Source organism: Fringilla coelebs (genome assembly GCF_963513975.1).
Source record: "Fringilla coelebs genome assembly, chromosome: 13".
Classification (NCBI taxonomy): domain Eukaryota; kingdom Metazoa; phylum Chordata; class Aves; order Passeriformes; family Fringillidae; genus Fringilla; species Fringilla coelebs.
Genome location: NC_140039.1, coordinates 20,903,434 through 20,915,505, shown reverse-complemented (window position 1 = coordinate 20,915,505; position 12,072 = coordinate 20,903,434). Strand labels below are relative to the sequence as shown.

General features: G+C 46.6%; 1 protein-coding gene across 1 annotated transcript; it reads right to left on the bottom strand.

Moving 5' to 3' along the window:
* Window positions 1-1,164: 1,164 nt before the first annotated feature.
* Window positions 1,165-3,678, bottom strand: LOC311158801 (histone-lysine N-methyltransferase SETMAR; the record flags this gene model as incomplete). The annotated part of the gene is made up of 2 exons (XM_084214418.1): window positions 1,165-2,351; window positions 3,601-3,678. The coding sequence occupies 2 exons, from the start codon at window positions 3,676-3,678 to the stop codon at window positions 1,563-1,565; spliced, it is 867 nt and encodes a 288-aa protein (XP_084070544.1). The 3' UTR covers window positions 1,165-1,562.
* Window positions 3,679-12,072: the final 8,394 nt, after the last annotated feature.

Genomic DNA, 12,072 nt, shown 5'->3' with positions numbered 1-12,072 from the left:
ATCCTTGAATTATTCTGATCATATTTCAATAGGAAAGTAGATCTCCCAATTATTATTGAAATACTGATAATCATTACTGCTCTTGGAGAGCAGTCAGGATTAGAGAGAACTCCCAGTTTTTAGCTGTTTGCCTGGATTCCTTCTGTAAGAGCACACTGAGCTGGGAGTGACAGCTCAGTCCTTCAGTGGCACCAATCCTTCAGGTCCAAATCAAAGTTGTCTATAATTTAAAAATGAAGTTACTGATCACCTGCAGAACAGCTGATCCCCACAAGATGTGCTCCCTTGTGTGTTTTATGTCAAAGGGTATGGTTGGTGAAGATCCAACTGTCCAGAGCAAATAATTGAGGGTTTGTGCTGCTGATGGCAGAGTGTGACATGAATAAAAAACTGCATTGCAGTTTATCCATCTTAAATATCAAAACCAGCCTATGTCAAATTGCCTTAACTTGATTTTTGCAGAAAGGAAGTGAAGGGACCTGCAGTTACAGAATGTGCCCATGTGGCAGTGCATCCCTGGGGGAAGGAGGTGCTCAGAAAGGCCCTGCACAGCCATTGGAGGCAGACAGGGATGATGCAAAGAAGATGGAATGACCTTCTCCCTGTGCTGGGAAAGGCCAGGCCTTGCGTAGTGCTGCCTGGCCCTGGAGTAGTGAAAACACGGATCAGTTAGCAGCTGAAAGAACCCTCGTGCATCTGTCAGCTGTTCAGCACAAAACACTAATCTGTTGCTGCTCAGATGCACTTCTGTATTTCTCCTTTCAGGTGGCTGTCAGCACCATCCTGCTTCAAGCTGCAGGGGCTGCATTTGCTTCCTGAGCAGGTACTGAGTGCTGGGGAGTAACAGATGTGCTGCTTGTTGTGATTGCAGAGGTCTGATGGGAGCAGCCTCGAGCTGAGGTGGTTAGAAAACATGGGATGTGGTGCTCCTCAGAGACTGCTGTCCTGCACCAGTTCAGCACAGCTAAATGGGAGTGAAACAGCCAGTCAGTCACAACTGCTTTGGGCATGCAGCTGGAGAAGGGACACACCAAGTACTAAAGCTACTCTTTGCTTTTACATCAATAATTAGTAGTTACTGTGCTTTGTGGAACAAAAACAAAACCAAAAAAATACAGCAAGTAATTTAAAAACAATAATTTAATGGATTTTAAGAATCTAATGCCTTTCTTGCAAGACTCATGGTTCATGGTGTTATTTTCTTGTGCCACTCTCAGTGACTTTCCTTGCTTTTATCACATCTTGTCCATGTACAAGTGCCAAAGGTACGAATTCTTTCTGAAGGGTACAAACTGAGAGAGCTGCTTTAACATACAGCAAACTGTCAGAGGAAAACCAGACAAAAACACTAGGCCTGGCTTAGTCACTAATTTTGGAACACCTCAAAGTTCCAATAATCCCTTGTACTATCCACCTCGAAAAGGTTTTTCCATAAAACTAGTTCTTGAAACCACATCTCTTTGCTGCTCCTCAAACCCACATGTACTTCCTTGTTGGAACAAATGAGTTTGATTTAACAGCTAGGGAAAACAGTATTTTTAGGTGTGTTTAAGGCTGAAAGGCTACAGAGAACTCGCTGGTGTTGAAAACAGGGAGCTGTCCCAAGGTAAGAAGGAAGCACACGTGCGGGAACCACAGTAGCAAGGTTTCCTCAGGCTGTTGTCTTCCTCCAGAGCTTTGTGTTCTCTGCTGGCTGCTGGGCAATTATGGAATCTTCCAGAGTAATCGTATGTGAGTTCCTCTCCAGCAGAAATATCAGTGGCCGCAAAAAGCGCCAGTTTGGGCACCATGGAGTCAACTCTGACCGGCACCATGAAGAGGTTGGGTTCACAGGAGTGGTTCAAGAACCTGCCCACGTTCCCAATGCGCGTGGGATCCACGAAGGTCTCCATGACCCGCCCGTCGTGCAGGTGCTCTCTCACCGCTATGATGTAGTTTGGCTCCTGTGGGCTCTGGGCCTGGACTCTCCTCTGAGCCTCGGCAAAGCCCAGCACCTCCCCGGCGTACTCGCACACGAAGCTGCCCGCGGGGACGGGCTGCAGGGCGCGCACGCCCCAGCCCTTGCGCTGCGTGCGGAACACCTGCAGCCGCAGCCGCAGCCCCCGCTGCACCAGCCTGTTCTGGCAGCCCTCCCCGCAGCAGCACAGGCTGTTGCACTCGAACACGGGCCTGGAGAAGGGCTGCTCCTGCTGCTCGGCCAGCCGGAGCCCCAGGCTGCTGTAGTTGTGCCCGCGGCTCAGGCAGGGGCACTCGGGAGCCGCGCAGGAGCTGCTGTGGCAGGAGCAGCCCGGGAAGGTCACTTCGGTGGGGTCCAGCTCTCCGTCCGCTCCGGCCACGCTCTCGGGGCTGTACTGCAGAGAGAACGGCAGTCTTTCAGCAGTGCTTGAAACCAGAAGGGTAAACAGGTTTGTGTGTGTAAATCGCTGATCCTGGAATGCAAATCATGAATGCTTTGCTTGTCTGTAAACTTCTAACTCAAACTTGTCTGAAAGAATACAAATCAGATATTCCATATAGACCAAAACCAGCTGATAGTCTCATTACTGCCTGAATTTCTCAAAATAGCCCCCGGCCACAAAAAATGCTTAGCAGAAAAAAAATCAGCTCATTAGACTCTACTAAGTGCCATTTTCATTTATAGTGATACTAAAGATATTTATTTATGGATGTATTTATTTGCAGAATTATCAAGGTGTTCTTAAAGTAATTTTCCCCACACTTCAAAAAGCTCAATAAGTTACTTCTAAGGTTAATCTATAGCTCTTCAAGCCACAGAATTTCAAATACACAATTATAATGAAAATGAAGATACTTTCAATGTATCTCTCCAACTTGTTATATTCACACTTCCTCCTAATTCCGGTAGAAAATCAGGTTCTCAAATTACACTGATGCCCCCAGCAGGTGAATGGCTATAGAACCACGAAGTGTTGCAAAACAAAACCCGAGAGAAACTGCTATCTTTGGAAACCAAGGTATAAGGGCAGCCACGGGGCTATTTCCCCTCCCTCCTCAGCATTCGGCTTTATTTAGAAGCCTGGAGGATGTGCTATCGCTAAATACATTTCACAGCAGCTTATACCTGGCAGTTCTGGGTGTTGTGAAAGATGACAGTGCATTTGCAAGTTTCTTTTTAAAATAAGCATCAGCTTCTCAGTCACTCGGCTTTACTCAAAACCAAGTTTAATGTTCCTCAATCACCATTTCAGCAAAATAAGAGCACACCATGCAATTCAGGGAGATTTGGCTCTACAGGGATCACAGCTTAACTTTTTCCTCAAGGCTTATTAGAAGCTTCTCCAATCTGGTTTGCAAAGACTCTAACACTACTAAAGCAAATTCCTAGGCATCCTGGTGTGACAGGACAAGCAGGACCTGATACAGACTAAAAGACAGCAGATTTAGATGAGATATTAGGGATAAATCCTTCCCTGAAGGATGTGGAGGCCCTGCCATAGGTTGCCCGGAGAAGGAGCGGCTGTGGTACGGCCGGCGGTGTCCAAGGCCCGGCCGGAGGGGCCTGCAGAGGGAGGTGTCCCTGCAGAGGGAGGTGCCCGTGTCCCTGCCCCGCTCTCCTCCCCGGTGTCCCCGCTCCGGTACCTGGAAGGCCGGCGGGGCCTCCCCGGGCGGCCACAGCGCCACGGCCACGGCCTCGCTGCCGCCGCTCAGCTCCGCCATGCCCGCGCCCCGCCCCCGCCGCCAGAGCCCCGCGCCCATTGGCTGCGCGGAGCGATACCGCTCGCTGATTGGGTAGAAGCAGTGATTGACAGTACCGCGAAGAGGAGGTGCTGTGATGCGCTGTCCAGGCCCCAGAGGGCCGGGCGCCCACCCCGGGGCGCCCACCCTGCTCCCGTTCAACGCCGGTCCGCTCCCGCCCCGCTCCCGTTCCACGCCGGCCCGGTCCCTCCTGCCCTCGGCAGGGTACGGGAAAATGCCGCGGCACCCCCTCCGGTCCCTCCCTCCCCCAGGCTGCGCCTGCAGTCGCGCTGCGCTTCGTGCGACGCGTGTGAAGTGCTCGCGTCAACGTCAATATTAATGGCAAACCTCTGAGCTGTGTTAATTCCTCGCATGGCTGTCAATCCTTCCTTATTTTGAAGGTGATCGGGTTTGCTTTTTTTTGCTTTTTTTTTTAACAAGTTAAAGTGTCTGATGAGCGGATGGGACTCGGAGCCCCCGTGCAGGGCAGGCAGTGCCCCATGCTCCTGTCCTGGGGATGGGAACAGCCGTGGCCGTTGTCAAAAATAGGTCAGAAATTGTTGTCAAATAGGTAATAATTGTTGAGCGTGCACTGTTAAAAAGTTTGGTTGTTTTATTGTAAGAGGGGTTAAAGGGTAGTAATAAGAAATACGGTACTCAACGTGCTGTATTACACCTCAGTAAAGGGCACTGCCCCAGGCCGAACGAGCCAGCCCGGACAGAGCTGTACTGGGCCAATCCAGCGCCTTGAACCTTCATGCAAATGAAGGATCCCAACAGAAACCAATCCAGAGGGACAGAAAACAGGATAAAAGGGGACATCCGAGCCAGTGAACATGTGCCGCTCCACCTGGGACATCGCTGCTCAAGGAAGGAAGAAGATCCAGCGCTGCAGCATCCTCAATGGGAACGCTCCTGCTCAGCCCGCAGGCCCCCCAAGCTTTAGGCCTTATTATAATAAATGCTGAAATCACTTCAGCTCCGGGAGTGTGTTCCTGTATTTAACAGCTGGGGGCTATGGCTTTTGGCAGGACATAATCCAGCCAAATCAGTGTTCTGCATGATGGGAGACACAAACCCATGGAAACAAGTTGTGGCTTGGGATCACACACCAATTTGGGTTGGAAGGGACCTTAAAGCTCATCCAGGGCCACCCCTGCCATGGCAGGGACACCTTCCACAGTCTCAGCCTGCTCCAAGCCCTGTCCAACCTGGCCTTGGGCACTGCCAGGGATCCAGGGGCAGCCACAGCTGCTCGGGGCACCCTGTGCCAGGGCCTGCCCTCCTCACAACCAAGAATTTATTCCCAATCTCTCATCTAAACCTGGCTCAGGGAAATCCTGCATGTGACATTCTTCTAAAGCATCTCACATAATCTGTTTCTAAGCTGGAAACTGCCCCGTGTCTTGGGAAAACAAAGCCAGGTGTACTCCCCTGTTGGGGGCTCCATTAGCTTTTGTATTTACCCAGGCTCAGGTGTTTTGGGTTTGACGTTGATGAAGCTGAAGCTGTTAAATCATTTCACCTGAATCTGTTAAATCATTTCACCTGAATTTGTTAAATCATTTCACCTGAAGCTGAAGCTGTTAAATCATTTCACCTGAATCTGTTAAATCATTTCACCTGCTTTTTCCCTTTGCACAAGCCAGGTGTTTCCATTTGGAACTTAATTAGCACACCTACAAATAAGCCCCTGACTCTGAGCTGGGTCTCAGAAGTTTTTGTAGTGTACTTCTCTAGGAGGTTGTTACTTGTGGCTGCTGTTCTCTGGCGTGGTTATTGACCTGGTTTTTCTGATCCCTCTTTCTGCAACGTTCAAGAAGTGGAAATCTGTTGCCTCTTTTGTTTCCTTCGTCCTGTGTGGAAAGAGAAGCTGAGCAGCAGCGGGAGTTGCTGGTGAGTTTGGACAATGAAATCTGTGTTTATGGAGGTAGAGAGTTGGTATGAAGGCAATGAAAGTGTTGTTTGTTGGGTAATTGAAAGGATTGTTTTTGCACTGGGGCTGTAAGAGGAGGGGAGATATAATAGAGGCACTTCTGGAGGTCTGTGCCTCTCAATGTCTGGCCTGTCTAATGTTGGGGCAGACTTTCATCAATTTAGAGTTGTACTATTAGTGCTTTATTATTGATCAGAATGTATGTGGTGGAAGGGTCTAAACACAGTCTGTGGTCCTGGGCTTGTGCACCCACAGCTGCTCATGGTGCCTCCAATCTCTGCCTCCTTGGGGTGGCTGCTCTCACCCTGGGAGTGTGGGGAAGGCAGGTCAGCTCTAGGAGAGGTGCTGAGCAATGGGTGATGCTAAAATACCCCTCAGTTTAGGGCTTCCTGGTATTACCAAGCTGATCTTTAGATCCCAACACTGATTTGGCTGCTGATTCATAGTGCCAGATGGAATTCCCTGCCATTTTGAACTGATTGCAGTAACAAGTTATTACTCTGCTGTAGAAGAAACAGGTTGCTTGTATGTACAGGGGAGGCGTTTGGGAATCTGCAAAAGGTCATGGGAAATCCTGTGTTATCCTCCTCCTCATCTCACCCAGAGCTGTGTTATGTTGAATTATGGGTTAAAGTGTTGAGAACCCCAGGGTGGGTGAAAAATGGGTGCAAGTTAGTTTTCATTTGTTACATAAAACTGTTGTGGAAGGACAGCTTTAAATGGAGCTGGAAGAGTGAACTGGAGGTGAAATTTGTGATGCTGATCTGAGGCACCTGAGAATTTCTTTTGCGGTCTCTAGGATGAGACTGCAAATCTCTTTTGTTACATTATATGTATTAAGCTGTTGGGTTTTCCCCTTATATAAATAATACTTTCTTCTTATAAGTAATTTTTGTCATCCCTTTCTATACTCTTTTGGATTTCTTATTATTCTACTGAACATTGGAATCTGGGAGGTTTGCCCTGCCTGATCTGTGAGTTTGTCTTTACCTCACTCAGAATTTTGGTGGCTGAGGCTGTGTACTGGACCAAGGTGGGGGAGCTCAGGGGTGGGAACCTGTGGCTCATCAACTGCACTTCAGGGAGGTGTGCTCAGAAACCTTGGTGCAATCCTGGCCTAGAGGAAACTGCATGTGAAACTTTCCTGTCCTTCTGGTAGGCAAAAGGCCCAGGAACCAAAGATTCCAAATTGCTGTGGTGGAAACTAAACTATCCTAAGTGATAAGCACGGAATTCCATGTGCTTCTGGTGCCACCATCAGTGCTCCTGGGCATCTGGTGCAGCCCCTTCTCCAGCTGGGAGTGTTGCCAGCTCTCCATCAGCTCAGCTGTGTCTTGTGCTGATTTTGGCTCCGAAGGGCCCTGGTTTCAGGGCTCTCTCAGAGAGGGTGACCAGGAGCCTTTTGCTCAGGAGCTGGTTTGGAGGCTCCCTCGGCTTCCCTCTTTCCTGTGGGACCAATCTCTGAAAGAACAAGGTAGAGCAAAGGGATCCTGTTCAGGGAATGTGAATGCCACAGGGGGGCTCGTTCCTCAGCCCTGCTGGGGAGGGGGGCTCGTTCCCCAGCCCAGGCTCCTGCTGTGTGCTAATGAGCTGCTGAAATCCACCCCTGGAAATGCAGGCTGCAGTGAGAGCTCTGGCCGTGGTGTGTGTAAATCCTGCAAGGAGAAGTTGAAGATCAGTTTATTTAAGCGTGCCTTAGCTGCTCAGAGAGGGCTGACCTTGGAAAATGCTGTGTTTGAATAATGCAGTTTATCAAAATATCTCCAAGTGCTTCTGCAGAGAGAGATGAACTTTGTTTACTTTCTTGTACAGATAAGAAAACTGATGCAGGGGCACAGGGAAGAAGTTAAGCAGTGGTTGAGCTCTTGGTTATCACAGGGCTCTGCATTTCATCCCTTCCCTTGTGCTGCTCTTGCAGCATTGATTGGGTAATAGGAACCATAAATGTCTTTGCCAATACATGGGCACTCAAAGTCTTGGCTTTGAGATGAGTAACAAAATTTTATCACTCAACGTTTTTCACATCCTTGGATGTAAGCAAAACAAGTTAGAGCAATGAGAACAATTCAGCTCTCACCATGCAAATGGATTGCTCGTTAATAGTAATATATTTTTATGAAAATTAGTTTTGATGTATTTCAGGTGATTAAGTTCACCCCTATTTTGGCCTGGCAGCAGCCGGTGAGCCACTTACAAAGATTGGATGGGCCCCTCATCTCCTGCCTAAAACTGTGCTGATGTTTTGCAGGGAATGTTTCCTGATATTTTTGTTAATAGAGAAAGCCACAGAACAGCCTTTTAATTTAACAGACTTCTGTGTAACAGTACTTCTTCAAAAGAACCTCATTACCAAGTGAGACACAGCACTGCCTGCCAGACTGGACAAATTCCCTCCCTTTGAAGTGCACATCAAATTCCCTCCGTGCTCCCCATCTGCCTGCTATGAACAAACTTCATCTGACACGGGTGACCTCTGGCATTTCCCTCTGCCTGAGGGAGATGTATTTGCACACCATTAGAGGTTTTATGGGCTACATGTGTAAGGGGCAGTTCAGGGGACTGCAGGCAGTGTTTGAGTGGTGTCTCAGGGATACAGCAGGCTCAGCAAACTCCTGCTGCCAGCCCTGGCTGCTGGTTTCACTCATGTGCTGCTGCTTGCCAGAGGCAGAGCTGCCAGTTCTGCCAGAGGAAATGGGGCTGAGAGAGGATCCCTGTTGTGTTTGTGGGGGTCCCAGACAAAGGGAGGAATGATGAATCTGTCTCCATGTTCTTGAAGGCTAATTTATTATTTTAAGATACTATATTATATTAAAGAATGCTATACTAAACTATACTAAAGAATAGAGAAAGGGTACAGACAGAAGGATAAAAAGATAATAATGAAAACTCCTGACTCTCTCCAGAGCCCTGACACAGCTTGGCACTGATTGGCCAAAGAGTGAAAACAACTCACAGCAGAACCCAATGAAACAATCTCCAACCACATTCCACATGAGCAAAACACAGGAGAAGCAAATGAGATAATAGCTTTCTTTTTTTCTCTGAGGCTTCTCAGGAGCAAAATCCTGGGCGCAAGGATTTTTCAGAGAATGTAATGCCACACCCTCTTAAAGTTTTAAACCTACTTTGCCTTTCTCTTAATCCTATCTCACAAAAAAAGTGAGTGTATTAGTCATTAGCCAACACCAAACCCACCACATTCTTTAGTACATTAACAAAAAAAAATCTCAAAATTAAAAATTATCTTAAATGAGCCAACCAAAACCACTACAGTGTTTTCATCTCAGTTGGCCCCAAAGGACTGTATTGATTCAAGTTGTCTTCTCAGAGAATCTAGATGTTTCCTTTTCTCAAGTCTCATCTCTATACCTCATAAAACAGGGTGTAATGAAAATTTCTTGGTTTTTTTTTTTAGCTTCCTTTTTAAAGTAAATAATTGAGTTTCCTGCTCTTGATTTCTCATCACTAGCATGGCCTGGTGCCTGGAGATACTCTGGTTGGAGTGGTTCTTTTTGGTGGTTTGCTGTCAGTTGTGAGTGTTTCATCTTGCTGGTTCAAGTCTCTCAAGAAGTGTTGGAATGCAAGTCCTGCAAATGCACAGGAGCCAAGGCTAATGGAAAATTCTAATGCTTTGTGAATAAATAGAAGGGTTGAGTGAGGAATAACCACATTTATCTTGAGTGGATGCTGGGTCAGGCTGGAAAAAGTCCTTCTAGTTCTCATTACAGGTAGCATCTTTGTCTGAGCCTTTCCTTTCTTAAATGATTTAACAGTAATAAAAATGGGTTAGGGTTTGGTTTTTTTCCCACAAGCAACATTTGCCTAGTATATTATGAATTTTTCACTGTGATGATTCTGTGCTGTTTATGCTCTCAAAAAGATTTCATGTTGCATTTTTTCCCATTTGCATTGTTGAAAAAGATATGTTTTGAGAGAAAAAAATGTTGCTTATCTTGTCTTGCTGCTCCATAACTGTACTCTGGCTTATATGAGATCTGTAATTTTTCCTTGTTGGTAGGACAACAGAAAACATAAAGGTGAAACTAGAATAGGAATATAGATTAATGTTAGCTGTGTGTGCTGTGGTTAAATAAATCACTTAATGACTACAGAATAATAATTCAGTGTGGCCTGCAGTCAGACAGGATGCTTTAAAGGGGGGAGGAGCTGGATGAAGAATGAATTATGTGTGTTTAATGCAGTTTTTCACTGTGATGGTAAATCAATTCCTCTCATCAAATTACCCAAACAAATTTATGGGTGTGTATCCAGGGCAATTAATAAACCATTTTGCATTGGGCTGAGAGATGTAGTTTTGTGCTGTAACCTTTAAATACAATTAATCTCAAAGGCATAATGCTTAAATGCTAAATGCGAAAATTTAGGAAGGGAAAAAAAGAAATAACCAAGTTAGCTTATGTAGGATTTTGGTTTCTTCAAAATTAATAACTCAGAAGGGTAATTAATTTTGATGTAATCCCTCAATTTTTATCTTAATGTTCTATGCAACACTGGTTTTGGGTGGCTTTAAACCGACAGAGAGTAGGTTTAGATTAAATATTAGGTAGGAATTTGTGCTGGTGAGGCACAGGTGCCCAGAGCAGCTGGGGCTGCCCCTGGATCCCTGGAAGTGCCCAGGGCCAGGCTGGGAGAGCAGGAGGATGGAACCATTCTGGGGTTCTGTGGGAACCTCTCAGTGCCAGGAGGGCTCCCAGGGTGGGGCAGGTGGGCACTGGGAGGGGTCCCCGGGCAGGTAACTGGGAGCCAGGGGAAATGTGCTCTCTGTGCCTCCAGGCATGGATGGCAGGGCTCAGGCAGTGCCAGCACTCACAGCAGCTGCCCCTGAATGTACAAATCAAACCCAAAACCATCAATGGGAGGAGGGTCCAGGGATGCTTCTGGGCAGCCTCCAGGTGGGAAGTGAGCTTTTTGTGAACTTTTTAGGAACGTATCGCTGGGATGATTAGCCCTGCTCTGAGCTCCCGGAGTGTGTCCTTTGCATCCAGCCCCCATCACTGGGCCCTGAGCAGGCAGACATGGAGTGAAGGCTGCTCCTGCTTGGAAAACATCTGGAGCTCTGATTTTAGTGCAGCATTAGCTGGGTTTAAAGTGTTGCATAGCAAGGATTTCAGTTCCTCTCCCTGTTACCAGGGTGAGAATAGTGATAGAACTGTCATACAGACCAGCAAATGAATCCTTTGTGCCAGCAGTCTGTCTTACTGATGATTCTGATGTGGTTTTGGTGTGTCCAAGGAGGTGATGAGCTCCCTGCTTGCCCAGGCAGCTGTGCTTCTGCTGTTGTGGGCTACTCAGCTCTGACCACATCCCATGAAACGTGGACACAGTGAAAAGCAATCTTGCTTTCAAAGGATTGTTGGTGACCTTTAAATTAGGGCTGGGAGTCTCATCATGAACTGCCAGGGCAGGAGACATGACTTACTCCCCTTTCCCTTGGAACTGAAAGGTTATTTTCACTGAAATTACCACTTTTTACAGAAAGGTCAAATCCATATAGCTGCATCTCGAGGAGCTAGTCAGTGACCTTGTTTATCTCCCAGTGTTTGCAACTTCATAATTCTGGGTGGATTTTTACAGCTCTTGCTGTTGTCATTCTTTTATAACATTGCAAAGAGCCGCATTTGATGGGCTCGATGTTGAACTGCTGCAAATTGTTTCTGTTCACTCAGCTGGAATAATGGTAATGGCCCTGGTGCCTGGCTTGGTGCTCTGTAGGAGCTGTTGTTTAACTGCTTCTGGCTGCTGTCCCCTCAAAACCACTGCTTGGAGCCTCTGCTTTAGGGGTGTTAACTCTGCTGGGCCTGCCAGGACTCTCTGGTGTGTGTTTCAGTTGCTGACTTGCACATAGTTAGAGAAATCACAAATAAAATTCATAAGCGTCCCCCAAGAGCCACTGGATTTCACTAGGACTAAATCCTCAAATTGCTCTAGGGGCTTGCTCTTAAACTAGATTTTACAGCTCTGTGCTGAATAAAGGATCCCTTTTTCAAAGGCTTGACAAAGGTTTTCAGAAAGTAAAGAAACCCAACTCTCTGCTATTTAGGTTCTTTGTGGCTTTATATACTTAAGAGAACAGAGAACTTTGAGCCATATTTTTGCCCATAAGTCTGATTGTTATTTGATATTCTTTTAATCAAGGGTAAAATCTTGAATTCAGAGTAGTGGTTATGTGCTGCTTATATAAACTGGTTGTCAAAATTAGTTACTCTCTTTTGTACAAAAATTTAAAAAAAGGGGGGGAGTGGCCTAGACTGTATTTAATTTCTCAGTTGCTTGTTTTTTAAAGTGTGCCTAACATCAAGTACAGGTATTGAGAGTCAGGAAAGTGAAGTGGATATTGACTCCTTAGCTAGACTTTCAATCTGGTTTTGTTTGGCTTGTCAGAGAAACATGTCTCTGTTTATAGCTCCGATGTTTTGTTC